Source organism: Protomyctophum bolini (assembly GCF_963924005.1).
Source record: "Protomyctophum bolini genome assembly, chromosome: 8".
NCBI lineage: Eukaryota > Metazoa > Chordata > Actinopteri > Myctophiformes > Myctophidae > Protomyctophum > Protomyctophum bolini.
The window spans coordinates 45214329-45233482 of NC_137869.1; the positions used below are offsets into that span (position 1 = coordinate 45214329).

The 19154-nt window shown below is 46.9% G+C and overlaps 3 protein-coding genes across 4 annotated transcripts in view; 2 read left to right on the forward strand and 1 right to left on the reverse strand.

Moving 5' to 3' along the window:
• LOC308319383 (desmocollin 2-like protein) overlaps positions 1-19154 on the forward strand; it is a 279749-nt gene that overhangs the window by 210006 nt on the left and 50589 nt on the right. The gene's annotated exons all lie outside the window — the stretch shown is intronic.
• LOC308320280 (phosphatidylinositol transfer protein beta isoform-like) lies at positions 5968-6828 on the reverse strand (the record flags this gene model as incomplete). Its single annotated transcript, XM_080770595.1, has 1 exon — positions 5968-6828. The coding sequence occupies one exon, from the start codon at positions 6826-6828 to the stop codon at positions 5968-5970; it is 861 nt and encodes a 286-aa protein (XP_080626721.1).
• Positions 8809-9783, forward strand: LOC308320281 (ribose-phosphate pyrophosphokinase 1-like; the record flags this gene model as incomplete). The annotated part of the gene is made up of 1 exon (XM_080770596.1): positions 8809-9783. The coding sequence occupies one exon, from the start codon at positions 8809-8811 to the stop codon at positions 9781-9783; it is 975 nt and encodes a 324-aa protein (XP_080626722.1).

Here is a 19154-nt window from a genome sequence, read left to right on the forward strand (position 1 = left end):
ATGGAGCACCAGAGGCTTCGGAGCCACCAGACAAGGCCCCTCGGGTGGAACCAGCAGGAGCAAGCACAAGCAAGAGCAGGGGCAGCTTCATGAACGAATTTGCCAAGATTCGGGAGGAGCGTGAGGAAGATGCTGGTGCGGCAACCAGGTCCAGCTCCAGCACTGCTGTCCAACTGCATGGATTTTTTACAGAGGAAACGATTCCTGAAACACAAGACCCAAACAAATACTGGGGAGTCAACCGCCAGCGGTTTCCTGGCCTTGCTGTCGCTGCCTTGAAGTACCTATGTGCGCCCTCCACTAGCGTGGACAGTGAAAGGCTGTTCAGCACTGTCTCCAACATCATAGATGAGAAGCGAAACAGACTGACAGCCGAGAGAGCAGAAATACTTGCTTTCCTGAACAAGAATCGGGCACTGATGCTCAAGTCTGAGCTTGAGAAGCTGTAGAAATCTGGTAGGCAGCAATCCAAGGGCCTTCCGCCCCCCTCTAGTGGGCAAAAAAAAGAAAATAAAAAAAAGTGGACTACCTCATTTTGAATGTGTGCCAACCAAGCTAGTGAAGCTATTGGGTTGATTTGTTTTATTGTTTTTTACTTTTTACATTGGATTTTAAATCCTTATTTGCACTGCAGTATTCATATTGCACTAAATTTGAATGTGTACCAAGCTAGTGAAGCTATTGGGTTGATTTGTTTTATTGTTTTTTATTTTTTACATTGGATTTTAAATCCTTATATGCACTGTAGTATTCATATTGCACTAAATTTGAATGTGTACCAAGCTAGTGAAGCTATTGGTTTGTAACTTTTGTTTTATTCTTTATTTTACATCTGCACTGCAGTATTCATAATTTAATTTCATATTGCACATATTGCATTCAATTTTTTACATGTTGTTCCCAGCTAGTGAAGCTATTGGGTTTTATTTTGAATGTGTACCTAGCTAGTGAAGCAATTGGTTTTATTCCACTGCTTAAGTGAAGCAATTGGTTTTATTCCACTGCTTTTGTGTTGGATGTTAAATTGCTATTTGCAGTTATAGTTACACTGTTGGTGTCATGGCAGCTTGATGGCCTGTCTGTTCTAACTGTTATTTCTATGTCCTTTAGGTTGGAGCTGCATTCTATCTGTGGAGAGGTGTGTCCTGGTGATTGCCTGGCTGGTCCCCATCTGGCAATCACCTGGCTGGCTACTTAAACCTGGCTGTGATGGCACACAGTGCTCAGTGATAATTCCCCTATGGCCAGTGCACACCCATGTGCTTTTGTACTAGGTCAGTTATATTCTAAAGACTCAAGAACTTTTTCCGCTTCTCTACTGGCCAGTTCCTAATTTTACTCTCTTTTCTCAGTACCTGCCTGCCAGCCTGACCACTTCTCCACGCAGCTCCAACGAAGACCTAAGTATTATTTTCTGGAACCTGGGACCTTTTGGACTAAGCTATTTTTGGCCTTGAACGTTGCCTTGAACTTCTGTGTTTTGGAGTGAATAAAGACTCTATAGTTTTTGCATCTACCCAGTTTCCCTGTCTGTTCTGTCTGCTTCTGGGTTCCCTGTCTGCCTTGACAGTTGGTTGGAATAACGTGTTCCTTGAACTTCCTTCCACGTTCTACGTCCAACCAGGGAAACTCCCCCCTGTCAGGTGTAAAGGAGCAACTTGGACACTCAGGCATGAAGGAAGCATGAGTTCAAGTTGCTCTCCCCTTGTCCCCCATATATGGGGACTAGGTTGGTGGAGGGTGTGTAGAGCCCAGGATCACAATAGATGATTGACACAGGGGTGAAAAATGGGTTACAAAATCGTGGGATAAAAAATATTTTTTTACACTGTTGAGGGTTTCAGCCTTTCAGGTCTGTTCATTGGGTTGGCTGGGACCGGAGCTGCTGGGGGCATTGCTGTGGCAGGGTTTGAATGTAATGAGAGCAAGCACACGTACAAGTGTGTACACACACACACACACACACACACACACACACACACACACACACACACACACACACACACACACGTGTAATGATGTAATTGTGTAATGTGTGTAATTACAGTATGAAAACAACTCTACCTCCTCTGTGACACAGTAGTGTAGTATTGACAGTATAACATGTGGAATGCAGCCAGGCTAGCCTGCTCACAAATTAACCTGGTCTAATTGTTGCACAGTTATTTAATAAATAATTCAGTGCATTTATATCTGTGTTTGTTACATTTTGTTTTACAAAGTTGGGAAAGTAATGTTTAAGTCAAGCCTTGATGTTGCCTTACACAAAATAATGATTCCAGACTCCACACAGTGAGGCATACAGCTTAATAGGTTATTACGTTTCTTTGTGGGGGGTATCGGATCGGTACTCTGTATCGGCAGATACTGGACCCCATGTATCGAAATCGGTATCGGATCGGAAAAAGCCGGATCGGTGCATCCCTAGTCTTAACCGCCCATGCCTCAGTTTTAACCGGCCACGTAGGTCGCTAACCCTAACTTCAGTCTTAACCAGCCACGTAGGTCGCTAATCCTAACCTCAGTCTTATTTTTATTTTATTAATTTTATTTTTTTAAGACAATGACTATGCGTGGAGATCTTAAAGGGACACTTCACCCTTTTTGCAAAAAAATATATGTTAATGACGTTTAGAAGCTTTAGAACACTTTCCTGGGGGTCTTTATGTGTGTAATATGTGGTTTTAGATATTTTAGATTGTAGCAGTGAGCCTGTTGTCTCTGATGTCATGGACACTGGGCTCACTTCCTTCCTGGACTACATGTTGTCTCAGTAAGACAGCTCTCCCCCTATACACAAGGAGGAGCAGTGCACCAAAGAATTATGGGAATTGTAGTCCAGGAAGGTAGTGAGACCAGTGTCCATGACATCAGAGACAACAGGCTCACTGCTACAATCTAAAATATCTAAAACCACATATTACACACATAAATACCCCCAGGAAAGTGATCTAAAGCTTCTAAACGTCATTAACATATATTATTTTGCAAAAAGGGTGAAGTGTCCCTTTAAGGACCTTAAACATTACACACTTTGTGAGGTAGATATTGAGAGACCAACGTGCTCTCGCCTTTCTTTGAAGGCATCATGAAATCCCTTATAGATTTTAGAAGGTCAACTTATGGTTGAAGCTCGCACTACAGCATGTTGGCTGGGTACTGAACCACCATGTGTACGTATGTAGTCATGGGTGGCGTTGACCTCCGCGACGGTGGCGTCGGTGTTCATGTCTGCGGGTGTCATGGTGTCGGTGTAGGCTTCTATCACGTCAGTGACGTTCTTGAGCTGAGCCTTGTCCTCCACGAACCCCTTGTAGTTCTCCAATTTGCTCTCTCCAGCAGCAATCAACAGGCGGCCGCTGCACGCCCAGGTCAGTCTCTTGTACTTTTGTTGCCTTGACGACTCCAAGGTCCTGGCGGAAACCATAATACGCATTGTTGCCTTATGGTCTTGTGTGGCAAGATTAGCTGCTGCCCATTCTTGCGGATACAGCCTCATCGGGAGATACCGAGGGAAGTGGGGGTGGAGATGAACAGCCTTGTTGACGATGTCGAGGCTTGTCGGCCCCGTGCACACTGGGCCTGCTGGAGAGTGACACGAATGCGGATTAAGGCATTTGCCCGTGAAGTAGGCAGCCCACCTCTGCATGACTGCCCCGTCGTCACCATCTTGAATGTAGTCCGAGAAGTTTGCAAAGGTCTGCTGCAGGTCAGAGTTCTGCATCATCTCTATGACCGGTGTCCCACGGTTTCTCTCAGGTCATTCTTGAGCCTGGCAAGTTTTGTCAGGTGCAAAGGAACCCACGGGATGCGAATGCCAAGACAATCAACAGAACGGGACACATTGCGCGGGCTTTCTGCTTGTCGTGAGGGACCGTACCTATATGTTCCCTCAGCCCTATGTTCCCTCGGGTCCGCGTCAATATGCCGACGGTCCGATCGACAACCTACCTCAAACCCTCACCCTAACCTCCCCCGGGGAAGACACCTAAACCTAACCACCCACCCTCTCCCGACCCCCAGCACACCTCGGACCAATGCTCCTTCTGAGGGAACATAGGGCTGAGGGAACATAGGTATGACCCCGTTGGGGGAGACGGCCAACACATGCCACAATGAACAGCAACTTCTCATGGAGGGTTGGGATTTCCATGCCAGGTGCGCCCAACGATGGACCATCCGTCCGGGGCCATTTGGGATTCCCACCACATTGATGTCGAGTAATTGAGGGGCGTTGACTTTGGCGAGAGCGGCAGCGGCAGCAACTTGTTGGTTCTCTATTTGCCGTTCTCTCTGCAGACCAATGATGATGTCCATGAACCAGGATTGATCAGCCAAGGCAGCTCCGGTGTGGAGAAGACGAGCGAGTTCTGCGCGTCCTTCTGCCTGCGTCATAGTTTTTGCATGGGGCCAATCAGGGACAAGACACTCAGCTATCACTTTGCTGCGTCTTCAATGCGGGCAAGCCAGTCCTTGGAGTGCTTATGGCATCTGCAAGGTTACAAGCCGTCCAGACCGACTGTGCTGGCAGCAACAGCTGCATCGGTGAATGGGGCAATATCAACAGTCCTTGAGCACCTTGAGCACCAAAGACTCCGATGTCATCCAGAGGAGCCAAGGCATCAACATTAGCCGCCACGGCTACACCAGGAGCAGCACCGTTGTAGACATAGTTCTGATTAATGGCTCTCTGGATTAGCATTAGCCTGCCTCATGCCACGCAGTCTGGCACCCAGGGAAGCGGGATTCACAGTATTCTTATCGGTTGGGGTGGCGAAGAAGTTCATGGTTGAACGAGAAGGGACAGGACGGATAACAACCTACAAAAATCAAGGGACGAAGAAAGTTTTTAAATCAATTGGATATTCTCCCCCTAACCTCAGTCTTAAACAGCCACGTAGGTCGCGAACCTGTAAGTCTTAACCGGCCACGTAGGTCGATAACCCTAACCTCAGTCTTAACTGGCCACGTAGCATTATGTGGCCTGGTTAAGACTGAGGCAGAGTAATATAGTAAGAGAGTGGCGACACTAGCGTTGACTCCCATTGTAACAATGGAATGTGGAAGTGCTCATTCTATCTCAACGGGATAGTTCCAGCCATAGGAGCAATGTTTGGAACTATAGCCCATAAGGTACCCGCTTTGCGTGTGCCTATGGGCTACTCTCCTACTCTACACACTGTTAGTCCACTGTATGTCGGACTTATGGGCAGTCCCCGGCGAATTGAGATATTATCAACAGGTAGGCCTATAAATGTTGACCCAGTATGGGCACAGTGTGGGTACAGCAGTCAATCTACAGTGGCTAAAAGTGAAATATACTATACATAGTACTATCTATCAATAATTGATTTAGTTGATTATTAAAAAAATCACACCCGTGTGAAGTGAGGGGCACTCTTATCATCATCACAATTTTCATCTTCACTTCAAAGTACGTAATTGAGGACAAAAAGTGAGGGCAGAAATGCCCACACTTTTTATCCCCAATATGTACTTTGCTCAGCCAATCAAATCATCATCGCTATGGGGCGATCAGCCAATCAAATCATCGCTATGATTCACACAAACACACAAAGCTGGCCATAGGAGGAGGCTAGCTCCCCTTAAAAAAAATGCATCAATTCTACTTGAACGAAGTGAACGAAAAATTAGGTTATTGGGGAAAAAAGTAATTGATAGAATAATGGCAAACAAAACAATGGTCAGTTAGTTCAATTCATGCAGTCCGGTGTCCAAAATGGACCCTTGGAAAAGTACTGTATTTGAAGGCCCTAGTAAAAGACACTTTCTGCTCAGATAATATTGTCGTCTCCCGTCTTTCCACAAACTAATAGAAAATGCTCGATAAGAACCCGGGCTTATTATCAATTAAAATCAACGAGCTCCATCCTTGCTGCTTGCATGGTGGGATCCCCGGAAAAATAACGTCGAGGGAACCAGCCATGAGGTCAGCGTACGGTATTACTAGTCGTCACCCAAACTGATGAGGCCTCTGTAGTCGCCCTTCTCGATCGACTCGGCCAGGTCGTGCTGCGTCTGGTCCTCCAGGCAGCGGATGTCCGCCATGGTCAGGCCGATCCAGCGGTCCATCCAGCAGAACAGCTGGCGGTTGAAGAGGTGGATGAAGCGGCGCTGCCTCCGGTGGAACCACGCCTCCACGTTGCTCTGGATGCCGCGCCACTTGAAGTTCACCGTCACCAGCTTGTAGGCGCACATGTGCGGCGGCGGCGGCGCCGCGCCCGAGGAGGAGTCGTCGGCGTCCTTCGCCACCGCGGCGGCGATCTCCCCCTTCCAGTCGGGCCCCAGCGGGCCCCGGCCCGTCGCGGCCGAGCGGAAGGTGGCCGGGTCCGTGTCCGCCCTGTAGTCGGCCTTGACGGCCACCGGCTCGGCGATGTCGACGTCGACGACCTCCACGTTCTTCCAGTCGTCGGGGTCGAGGCCGTGCACGTTGTCGGCGTCGCCCAGGTCGGGGCGGTGCCACGTCTCGATGGTCATCTGGAAGTCGTTCTTCATGTACTCGTTGGTGAGGACGGTGCGTGTGTACGGGTACATGTTCCACGCCTTCTCGTGCACCACCAGCGAGCCCTTGGGCATGATCATGCTGAGGATCTTGGGCACGTCCTTCTTGACGGTGTACATCTTGTGCGTGTACTGGCCCTTCTCGCCCTTCTCGGCGTCCTCGTAGGGCTCGTTCACCAGCACCTGCACGCCCTCGCCGCCGCCCGTCACCATCTTGCTGGCCTCGGCCACCGCGTACAGCTTGCCCACGTGGTACTCCTCCACCGAGATGGGCAGGACCACGCGGAACTCCTTGATGATAGTCATGTTTAATGTCTCTCTCTCTCTCTCTCGCTCTCTCGTTGTTCTCCAACTAAAATGATGTACGCCTGTGTGTCTCTGTGTGTGCGGGTCCTAGCTGAAGACGTTTACATAAGGCCGAGCGAGGCCGGGGGAGTGACGTCACTGAGGGATTCACTGCCACTGCGAGGCATGAATGCAGTGTGTTGTTATTATTGTATATATATATATATATATATATATATATATATATATATATATATATGTCACTTCTTCCTGCCACCCTGTAAGGCCCAGCGATGCTTTTGAGCAACATTTATTTTTTGAAGTTGTTCCATGAATCGCTGCCTCTGTGGGGGGGGGGGTATTGGACCGGGAAGTTGGCAGAATGCACTGGACTCGGGCAACAGCCCCAGATGAGAGAACATATTACTCCAGTTTTGGCATCACTGCACTGGCTTCCGGTTGTTTTTAGGATTGATTTTTAAATTATTTTACTTGTCTATAAAGCTCTCAATGGTCTCGCACCTTCCTACCTACATGACTGCCTGCCTAAATATGTCCCAAACCGCCCCCTAAGGTCTTCCACTGCTGGCCTGCTCGCTTTGCCAAAAAAATGGCAACTAAAAAATACGGGGAAGCAGCTTTTTGCTTCTACGGGCCGTCGGCATGGAACAAGCTCCCACTGTACCTTCGTCAGGCAGCCTCTGTAGACATTTTTAAAGCTCAGCTCAAGACCCACTTCTACAACATTGCTTTTAATTGATCTTTTATTTTTTATTTTTGTTATTCATGTCCTCACTGTATTGCATTACTGCTTGTTAATGTTGTTGCCTTGCTTTTCTTTTATCCTCCATTTCTCTGTAAAGCACTTTGAGCTGCATTTCATGTCATGAAAGGTGCTATACAAATAAAGTTTTATTATTATTATTATTATTATTATTAATGATCTTAAATTCCTTTATTTTAGATCGTTTTTTGAGGGGCGCCTTTATACAGCTTTTTTCCCCACACGTCTCAATGTTTGCCATTGACAATGAGAGGAGAAGTTAGGTCAAATGTCCGCCAAAAATATGACGTAAATCTTGTCCCCACACGTCTCAAGATTTGCCATTGACAATGAACGGAGAAATTACTTCATAATTCTGCTAAGGGTGACGTGAATTAAACATCAAAACATTAAACGCCCATTGACATTGAAGGGAAAATGTACGTCGTTTATGTCAACGAGCAAATCCGCTAACCAATCACAGGCAACAGGCATTCTAATTGGCCAGTATGAGATGATCCATGATGTATGACGATAATTCTGCTAAATATGACTTAAATTATAACATCAAAACATGAAACGCCATTGACATTGAAGGGAAAACGTACGTCATATGTAGACGAGCAAATTGGCTAACCAATCACATGTTGGTGGGAGCGCTTGGCCGATAAGGGACCACCTTATGTACCTTATGTATAGCAATGTCAAATGTCTGCTAACACAAGACATTTTGTCTTACTCTATTGCTCTGGGGCCGTTGGCCCTCTGGTCTGTGACGTCATTTGCGTCAACCAATAGGAAGACAGAGGGAGGGGGGGCTATGACGTCATGTGGCTCAATACAGAGACAGCTACTCAAGCCCACTCAGGGACAGCATTTTATTCTAGTTGCATTGAGTCTGTGTCACGTATGACGTCAGAGCGGCGCTCTGGTCAGCCCCTATATAAGCTCCGGCAAACGTCGGACTGAAGTTTGAGAGATTCGTCCCAACAGGTTGCATAGATGACGAAGGGCGTCGAGAGAGAGTCTGAAATAGAAACCGGAGGATTGAATCAATCCCGATCGAAGGATTGAGATATTATCCCCAAGTCCAGACAGAGAGGAAGACCGTGCCGAAAGAGAAGAGAGGGGAAGACGGATAAAAGAGTTAAGAGACGGAAGATTCTGACTCTTTGACTGTCAAGTAGGGAGCAGAGGGCTACATGGACATGGGAAATGTAGTTTCCATGTGCAGGAACATGGGAATCACGTCGAAAGAGAACATCAAAGTGTTCAGCGGCACCTCCAACCTCGCCCTCTCGCAGAAGATCGCCGGCCACCTGAACGTCGAGCTGGGGAAGGTGAAGTTCACCACCTTCAGCAACAAGGAGATACGCGTGGACATCGAGGAGGACGTCCGGGGCAAGGACGTCTTCGTCGTCCAGAGCGGCTGCGGCGAGATCAACGACGTCCTGATGGAGCTCGTGATGATGATCAACGCCTGCAAGATGGCGTCGGCGGCGCGCGTCACCGCCGTCCTCCCGCTGTTCCCGTACGCGCGGCAGGACAAGCAGGACGGCCGCACGTGCATCTCGGCCAAGTTCGTGGCCAACATGATCTCCGAGGCCGGCGCCGACCACGTCATCACGGTGGACCTGCACTCCGCGCAGATCCAGGGCTTCTTCAAGATCTCCGTGGACAACGTGACGGCCGAGGCGCCCGTGCTCGCGTGGATCGCGGAGAACTTTGGCGGCGCGGCGAAGGCGAACTGCGTCGTGGTGTCTCCGGACGCCGGCGGTGTCAGGCGGGCCAAGGCCATCGCCAACCGCCTGGACATGGACGTGGCGCTCATGCACAAGGAGAGGAAGAGGCACAACGAGGTGGACCGCATGGACCTGTTCGGGAACGTGAGGGGCCGCGTGGCCATCCTGGTGGACGACATGGCCGACACGTGCAGCACGCTCTACCACGCGGCCGAGACGCTGAAGGCGGCCGGCGCCGCCGAGGTCTACGCCGTGCTCACCCACGGGATCCTCAGCGGCGACGCCGTCGCGCGCATCAACGACGGCCGCTTCGAGGCGGTGGTCGTCACCAACACCGTCCCCCAGCAGGAGAACGTGGGGAGGTGTCCGAAGCTGAAGGTCCTCGACATATCGGGCACCCTGGCGGAGGCCATTCGCCGGACGCACTGCGGAGAAGCTCTGTCGACCTCTCTCAACCGGGTCTCCAATTGATGTCTTCAATCTGCTGATTGCCCACCACCATTTCAACCTGTTTAAACCTGTACACCTTTTTTTGACCGGGGTCTCTCAACTCATTCCCCCCCCGATTGTTTTTTTCCTCATCCTTGCTGCGACGTGTGAGCTTCTACAATTTCCATACGTTGATCACGGTTGGAAAATATGGCATATGAATGTGATGATATCTTTGGGGTTGACTGTGGTCCTACCCCTTCCTTATCTGTCCTTTGCCCTCTCTTGTTCTTGTCATTCTCTCTCGAGAGAGAATGGAAAGATTTTTTTTTCTTTGAAAGGTGTTTATTTGTAACAACCTACGCGATCAGGCCTGTGTGACTGGATTTACTAGAGAAATACATTTTGTTGACTACTAGCTTTGATACACGGGTAAACACAGGTCGATATGTTATTGGTAGAATGGGAGGGGACTCTCTTGGCCAGTGAACCACACTTCGTATCCATGTATCTATCACCCGTAGCCATGCTCTGGTCTCTCGGGAATGTACTAATTTCAGTATGCTTCAGGCAGCCAGCTATTGATAAGGAGGGCGAGGGCGTTGTTGATGTGTGGGCTTCTGCAGCAGGCTGGGTATGCAGTATGCTTTAGAGAAGACCAAGGCATGCATCGATATTAGACCCTTGTTGACTTGACTCCTTACCTTTAACTTCTACTTTAGGTGTTACTTGAAGGACAGTGCCCCAGGGTCTAGTCGTAAGCTGAGGTACTTTGGGACTCGAGGCACTTTGTTGTTAAAGATGGAGTGCCACACCCTGGAGTCGTTTTTTATGTGCAATGGTGTATTCACTTCGTATTTAGGGTTTCTTCCTGGAGCCTGAACCCTTGACAGTCAAACGGGCCAATTAAATAAACAGTAATATAGTGACACCACACTATCATCCCCTCCCCTAATCCCTCCCCCTTTATCATACAACAGCAACTACAGCTGTGGGTGTGGCTTATCCACGATAAAATGTTTAAAAAAACTTGAGAGATGACAACTGATTTTATGTGATTGGTTAGCCAATTTGCTCGTCTACATCTCATTCACATTTTCAATGGCATTCAATGCCACAAATTTACGTCATATTTGAGGCACATTCTCCTTTCATTGTCAATGGGAGATTATAGAGATAATGGAATATAATAATTATACAAACTACTTCTTGAAGCTGTAATCAGTGTTGGAAAGTTACTCAAAAACGGTAATTACTAGAACTTAAACAAAAAGAATCACCCCTGTGTGAAGTGAGTGGCGCTCTTATCATCGTACATCATCATGGATCATCTAATACTGGCCAATCATGTTTGGTGGACATCTTACCTAATTTCTTCCTTCATTGTCGATGGCAAATATGAGACGTGTGCAGGGGACAAGATGACGTACATGTTCCTTTCATTTATGGGGACAAAAGCTGGATATAGGAGGGGCTAGCTAGCACCCCTCAAAAAACTCCATCCCAAACCAGTCTACCATTATAGAGAAACACACTACCACCAAGGCTCGTGAAAATAGTAACTATAAGTTTGTAAAATAGTAAATGTAATTTTGTTACTCAAGATGTGAAAGTTACTAGTTACTGGAAAAAGGTAATAATATTACTTGTCTTTAATGATAATTTATTTATTTATATAGCACATTCCAAGACGTAGTCACAAATTGCTTTACAGAACAGGGTACAAAAACAACAACATAATCACAGGATATCAGTAAATAAAACAGCGAGCACAAAATGAAGGCATACGCATTATAATCAATAAAATATAATGTAGTATGCAAAAGGAATTTAAGAGAAGGCCTTGACATAAAGGTGGGTTTTCAGAAGGGATTTAAAACATGATACAAGATTTGTGTTAGGTATAGACAGCGTTCGAAAGCTTGGGAGCCCCGATTGCAAAAGCCCTGCAACCCTTTGTAATGAGCTGGGCTGTGGGTGTGGGGTTCTCAAGTAGGGCAATGTCTGAGGACCTGTGTGTACGTGTAGGCTTAAGGCCTATTCATAGTCTGGATTTTCGGTGGTGAGGTGACCACCGCTCCGGTGGTGAGGTGACCACCGCTCCGGTGGTGAGCTGACCACCGGAGCTGAAATAACGTTGAGCGGTGGTGAGTAAAAACAGAGAGACAGCTCGTGACGTCATTTTGTAGTTCGGTGGTCACCCCACCACCGTAAATCCAGACTATGTATGAGCCTTCACAAGGAGACGGCATGTCAGAGTCATTTAAGTGATACGTCACTTTAGTTACTTACTTTCCAACACTGGCTGAAATCCAGAACTTCTTTAAATGAGAATTCTGTGATTTGGGTGATTTGGAGATAAATAAACCTGGTCCGCCTCGGTAACAAGATATGCACATGCACACGCTCTACAGTGGGGGGGGGGGTCACGCAACAGGCCAACAGCACGCGCACCAAGGCCTGCCCACCCTGGGCAAGACCTACGCTGAAAAGACTATCAGCAGATGTTGCAGGATTTTAGCGGACATTTGTGATTTTGGCTCCAGCCAGATCCCAATACCACAAAAGTCTCTGCCACTCGCTCACTTCACACTCGATCACTCCAGCATGGTGGTGTTACGGGGGTATTGGTGACCTGCTGAAATATGTGTGCATAAAATCAGAGTTCAATAGCGGTATTCAGGCCACATATTTAAAGACCTCCATGTAAAGTTATGTGGAGTCCACAGGACGGTCACACATTTTGGCAGGTCACCAATTTCGTGTGTGAGTGAGCGAGTGGTCGGGGATTTTTGGGTGTTGGAATGTTGGCTTCTGGCTCCTCCTCATCATCGTCTCCTCCATCTGGCCTCAGCACTGGAAGCAGCGGCGTTGAAATGCATTAAGCCGTCTCAATGTTCTCCACCGCTGCACTCTGCCCTCTGGTGGCCTGGAGACACACAGCAGCACCCAACATTAAAATCCATGTTGGGCGGCAACCCCTTTTGGTGTTAGCATTATGTTATGCTTTAGCTATTGAAAAATAGCAGATCTACAAGCTCATAGCGCGCCGCTTGTAGGTCTGCTTTTTTTTTTTATCGAAGAACGACTGACATAGAAACATAGCTTTTTCAGAAAACTGTCAGGATGTAGAAGACATTTTTAGAATCTGATCTCCGGTCAGAATGGGTTAACATACCGGATCAGACGTGTCTGAACAGCCTAACGATCTCATTCACATTCAAGGATTGTGTTGGGTTGTGTACGATTTACCGTAAGCAAGAACAACACGAGGTAATACAATCAAATGCATCAACATATAGTCATGTATAGGATCGTAAATCAGACAGTGGCCTTGTGGTTAGAGTGTCCGCCCTGAAACCGGGAGGTCGGGGCTTCGTTCCCCTGGCCGGGTCATACCAAAGACTGTAAAAATGGGACCCAATGCCTCCCTGCTTGGCACTCAGCATCAATTTGTTGGATTGGGGGTTAAATCAACTGATCAAATGATTCCCGAGCGCAGCACGGCAGCAGCTCACCGCTCCTTGGCTGCGGCTCACCGCTCCAAGAGATGGGTCAAATGCGGAGAACAAATTTCACTGCGGTAACGTGTGTGACAAATCGTACGACTTTGACTTTAAATGTAAGCTTAAGAACCTATAATCAGTCGAACAGTAGAATATCCCTACAATGAAACTTTATGGTTATGCTATCTAAAGATAAATGTATTTACCCTCCTCTTCCAGAACACATATTGGAAGATGAACTGTCCCCACAGAATGAGCATCACCACCGTCACTCTAATGAAGAAAGCTTTCAGGGGAGAGGCTGGGAGAGAAATACGATGGATTAAAAACAAAACATCACCAAACAAAACATCCTTCGTCTACACAAAATGTATTCAACTGAACAGCTTGGAATATTTCTGAGACAGACAGACAGACAGACAGACTAACCTTTGACAGTGAGAAAGACAGACAGACAGACTAACCTTTGACAGTGAGAAAGAGGAAGTCGCTCTCAGAGGTGAAGTTATGGCCGAACACAGCGACGTGATACACACAGCTGTAATTTCCTTGGTGGGCGTGGTCCGCAGCAGGAAACAGGAAGTCTGCAGAGTGATTGACAGCTGTCTGGGTGTAGTATGAGTGTATGGCGTTGGCTCCGGTGAAGGTGAGCTGGAAGGATCCTCCTGGGTACTGTGGCTGGACGGAGCAGTCCATGGAGAAGTTGGAACCCTCCATCACCCACGGCCCCTGATGCTGGCCCTCGGAAACCCCCTTCGTGGGGCAGGAGACGCTGAGGGTTGGCTTAAACAGCAGGTCTGAAACATGACAGAGGAGAGGTTGGTGAAGGTGAGCTGGAAGGATCCTCCTGGGTACTGTGGCTGGACGGAGCAGTCCATGGAGAAGTTGGAACCCTCCATCACCCACGGCCCCTGATGCTGGCCCTCGGAAACCCCCTTCATGGGGCAGGAGACGCTGAGGGTTGGCTTAAACAGCAGGTCTGAAACATGACAGAGGAGAGGCTGGTCGGTACCTAATTCATCACAGTGTGTGGATGATACAGTTATCATTTATGCCAATATAATGGCCTGCATGGGAATAACTTGATCCTCTCAAGAAAGCCCCGCCCTCTCCCCATGGGTTGGACACTTTCCAGCCGGGCTCATTCATTCCAATGTAAATATCATGGATTTTACACATTAACTACTGGTTCAGTCTGGACAACTCAAGAATGGATGGAATAGATATTTGTGGCTGAGTGAATCATGTGGATGAGAGCGTGATGCTGAGGTGGCCCAATTAATGGCCGGCAGCGACTGCACTGAGGTTTCCTGACTGAACTTTCATTTCATTTTTGGAAACAGACCTTCAAATTCCGTCAACAAGGCCTGCCGTATGCACTGGAAAAATATGTGCGTGACATTTCTCTTTTAAAACAATGTTTTATCAGGAAGTGCTTGTTTTCAATAACACAACCTTTTGCTGCCTCTTTTGACACTCAGATGAGGGGATCGTGTCCTGATGGGAAAATCATGCATGCGCATACTCTATTGGCTTTAGCTGGCTGCACCACCTGGCCCACAGGCCGCATATTGGTGATCATTGCGCAGATTATTGTCATTGTTTCATTATTACCTGAACAGATCACCTGCAGTCTGTAGGAGGAAGTGTCAGACCCCTTTGTTCCACACTCCCCCAGTGAAGATTCAGATCCAATGCAGGACGATCTAATCTTCCACACAGGCTGCAGACGTGTAGAACCATCACGTCTGTCTGTGTAAACAGCAGAGCCGCAGCCCAACTGTCTACACAGTACAGAGGATTGCTTCATGGACCACGCCTCGAATGGCCAGTCGTCAGCCCCTGGTCTCCACTCTCCCTGGTGTTTCATCTCAAGTCTGCCAGCACAGCGACTGGCTCCCCCCTCCAACCTGACATCATCAGGCTCTGTACACAGACAATAGAATAAGCAGCAGTAAAAAGAAAAGTGATATTAAGTTGATTGTTAACAAGGTTGGGTGCCTTGGATGTCCACCGGCGTCTTATCAAATAAAACAGTGTACAGTCAGAATGTATTGCAGTTGGAGGAATGCTGTGCTCTTCATATTTGCAAAAATAAATGTCCAGCTCCTAAGCATAACCATGGAATTGTTGGTTTCGACTCTGGACGTCTTAATCTCAATTAAACGGTCTCACTCAAATATATATATTTGGCAACGGCCATTGTTAGGCAACGCCTTGCTCAGCCCCACCTGACCTGTTTAGTTCACGCACACCCATTCACTTCCTTGTTTAAGCCCTAACTTAAAACCCTTTTTTCTCTGAATCTATGCTGCATCCGCGCAGCGGGCTCATTTCTGACTTCACTTTTTGGGGGAAAGGGAATAAAAGGAAATAAAAAGCTCCCTCATGATCTGGCTGGCACTCTGGCGCCATTTTCCTGAAGGATTCACTGCCACGGTGGCACCAGAATAATTAAATAATAATCAGAACTTAAAGTGTATAGTTTATATCTCTTACCTGAGCAGGTGAGTCCAACAGTTTTGTCGGGTGAGCACGTGTTTCTCATCGAGTCTGAGGTTCCACAGTCCAGCAGATTAGACTCACTGCCTTCACACTGGAACTCTTTGGTCCACATTGGAGCCTTCACTTCTCCATAGAGCGCCCCCTGGAGGACTGAAGGAGCCCCGCAGGCAAGCTGCCTACAGACCACCTCTGCATCCTGCTGGTCAAAGTCACCTTCACACACTGAGACCCACGACTGATTAGACTTCACCTCCACTCTCCCTGAACACAAACCAGGCCCATTCACCAACCTCACTGACTCTGGAGAGAGAGAGAGAGAGAGAGAGAGAGAGAGAGAGAGAGAGAGAGAGAGAGAGGCCAGTAAACTGACTGTCAGGCCGCACCTGGCCCATGGGCCGTATATTGGGTGATCACTGCATATATTACTGTCATTGTTGAAGTCATGGTTTGTTACCTGAACAGATCACCTGCAGCGTGTAGGAGGAAGTGTCAGACTTCTCCGTCACACCACACTCCCTCAGTGAAGCTTCAGATCCATTACAGGAAGCTGTGATCCACCACACTGGTAGATACACAGAACTGGAACTCCTGTCCGTGTCGACAGCAGAGCCGCAGTCCAACTGTCGACACACGACAGATGATAACTTCATGTTCCAGTCAGACAGGCCATACACTGCTCTCCACTCGCTCTGGCGTTTCGCCACCATCTCCAGTCTGCCAGCACAGCGACTGGCTCCTCCCACCAACCTGACATCATCAGGCTCTGTAGTACACAGACAATAGATTTATCAGCAAAGAACTAACGTTACTTTAATCATCGAAACATTATGCGGTTTGTGTTTTATCTGAGGAGATGAGTAAGCGGTTACTTTAATTTTAATAAATCCTTCCTTCTTAAATTTTATCCCACGATTTTGACACCCAGTTTTTTCATCCAGTGCCAATTATCGAATGTAATCCTGGGCGCTACACTTCCTCTACCAACCTGGGGAGGCAGCGGACTGACCTCATGCCTCCTTCTATGCATGAGGAGTCCAAGCTGCTTCTTTTTACCTGACAGGGGGGAGTTTCCCTGGACGGACGTAGCGCGTGGAAGGAACACGTTATTCCGACCAGTTCCTTTCCCCTCCATTAGGCTGGCCAGGGGGAGGTAGTTTTAGAGACCAGGATTACTGCATGTATTTGTGCGGGTACGGTAGGAGACGTGGGGAGAACATGCAAACTCCACACAGAATAATTAGAATAAATCCTTAACAATAATATATACTAGTATAATGGTGTATTGTTTACCTGTGTGGCTGTTTGTTGGTTTAGCCTGGAGAGCTGAGGAGGACAATAATGCATAATGTTACTTCACTGTAAAATAATAAAACTATTTTACTGTGTGTAAAATCAAAAAAACTAATATAATGATGGTGATCTTGATGACTATTATAATAAACTACCAAAGCCACTTTAACAACTAATTAAAACATGATGTCAAAACTAAATGAAAAAAGCTAAATGCTAAATTGTGTATTTATACGTGCATGTCGGTTTGCGTGTGTGTGTGTGTGTGTGTGTGTGTGTGTGTGTGTGTCGTGTTTTTAATTCATGTTTTCTCTTTGCTGGTGGTTTTGACTGAGACAGGAAACGTGGCATTTACTGTAAACACACACACACACACACACACACACACACACACACATACACATACACATACACGTGTACACACACACACACACACACACACACACACACACACACACACACACACACACACACACACACACACACCCCTCGGGTTTCGATGGAAGCCACAACAGTGTCAGAAGAAAACCTCACCTTACAGTTTCTCATGGCTGTCTATAGTTTCTATTCATCTCACATAGGGTGCAGCAACACTTAATCAAACTAATGGATTTCATTTCTTATAAAAATCAAAAAGTCATTAATTTTAATGAAAATAATTTATTTGGGGTAAAACAACGTGTCATCATTCATTGCTTCGATGGCTTGCAGATCTGCTCTTTTCGAGTGCTTTAATGTCTGTTTTTGAATACTTCAAAGTAACTTTACCTAAACCTATTGGGGCTGTGTGTAAACATGTTGTAGCTTTTCCCCCCTACAAAATTCAAAATTAGTCAGAAATAAAAAGTTCAGAATAAAAAAGAAAATACATTATAATACATTTTAAGAAATTAAAATTGTGAATATAGCAGATGTACAAGTGTATACACCCCCCCCCCCGTGTCATTAAAACAAAGTCCTACTGTACCCGAGCTCCACAGCATGTAGAACAGCATCCATGTCTTCTCCATATGCGTGTGTATAGGACAGCTATAGCTAGCAGGAGGACGTCTGTATGGTCTGCTTGTTCAGTCTTCACTGAACAAGCCTTTCTGTCGCACAGCTCTTAATTGAGGACAGGATATGTCACAATATAATGCCTTTGACTGTCTCAGAGCTCTTTATTGAGGACAGGATATATACAGTACACCGTCATATATGCCCCGTCGTGTGGTTTCTCTGTTGTTTGTTTCATACACGCAGGGGTGGAAAAAAAGTACTCGCACTTTATTACTGAACCCATTTAGACAATGAGGCCGCGGTTCTAAAATGTCTTCTAAATAATGACAGTTTTCTATATGTCAGTGGTTCTCAAAGTATTTCATGTCGAGGACCCAGAAATTATATGTAATTGGCCGCCGACCCCCGTCTGAAGATATATGCTGTTCCAGGGACCCCCCCCCCCCCCACAGAAGCAAAGATTTGAGTTAAAAACATTCACTCTGAAAGAATACTGTATATATTCAAAGATTTGCGCCACATTTTCAAGATCTTTCAGAAATAGCAGATCTACAAGCTCGTAGTGCAGCAATTGGTGCTGCGCGCTGAGGTTGTAGATCTGCTATTTTTCAATAGCTAAAGTATGACGTCCTACTATAAATGCTCCATGTCCACGTCTCTGTGTGCGTGCGTGCGTGCGTGCGTGTGTGTGTGTGTACGGTTGTAATGCGCGTAACTCAATAACCGTTTGCCCCACGTACCGACTTCAACTTCGACACACAACTTCCACACCCCGACAGGGAGTGCAGTGCCCCGGTATCGATGCTTTGTATACCTTGGCCCAAAAAATAAACATTTCATAATTTAGCCATTCATTAAATCTGTTGAACCATCTCTGTAGCAGCGCAAACAGACTATACCAAGTGTAAGAGCCAAAGTGGTTAAAATGTGTAATTCATATTTTTTCTTGTATTTCATTATTGTCTTATTATTGCATTTAAGTATAATGTTGGTGAGCAGCTTTCAATGCTTATATAGCTGTTTTGCAGTTGGTAAAGAGCGCCCCCTAAAGTTTTATTTAATGCTTTGGATGCGCAGCTGAGGAGGGGAATTAGTTGGTTATGCAAGATGAGG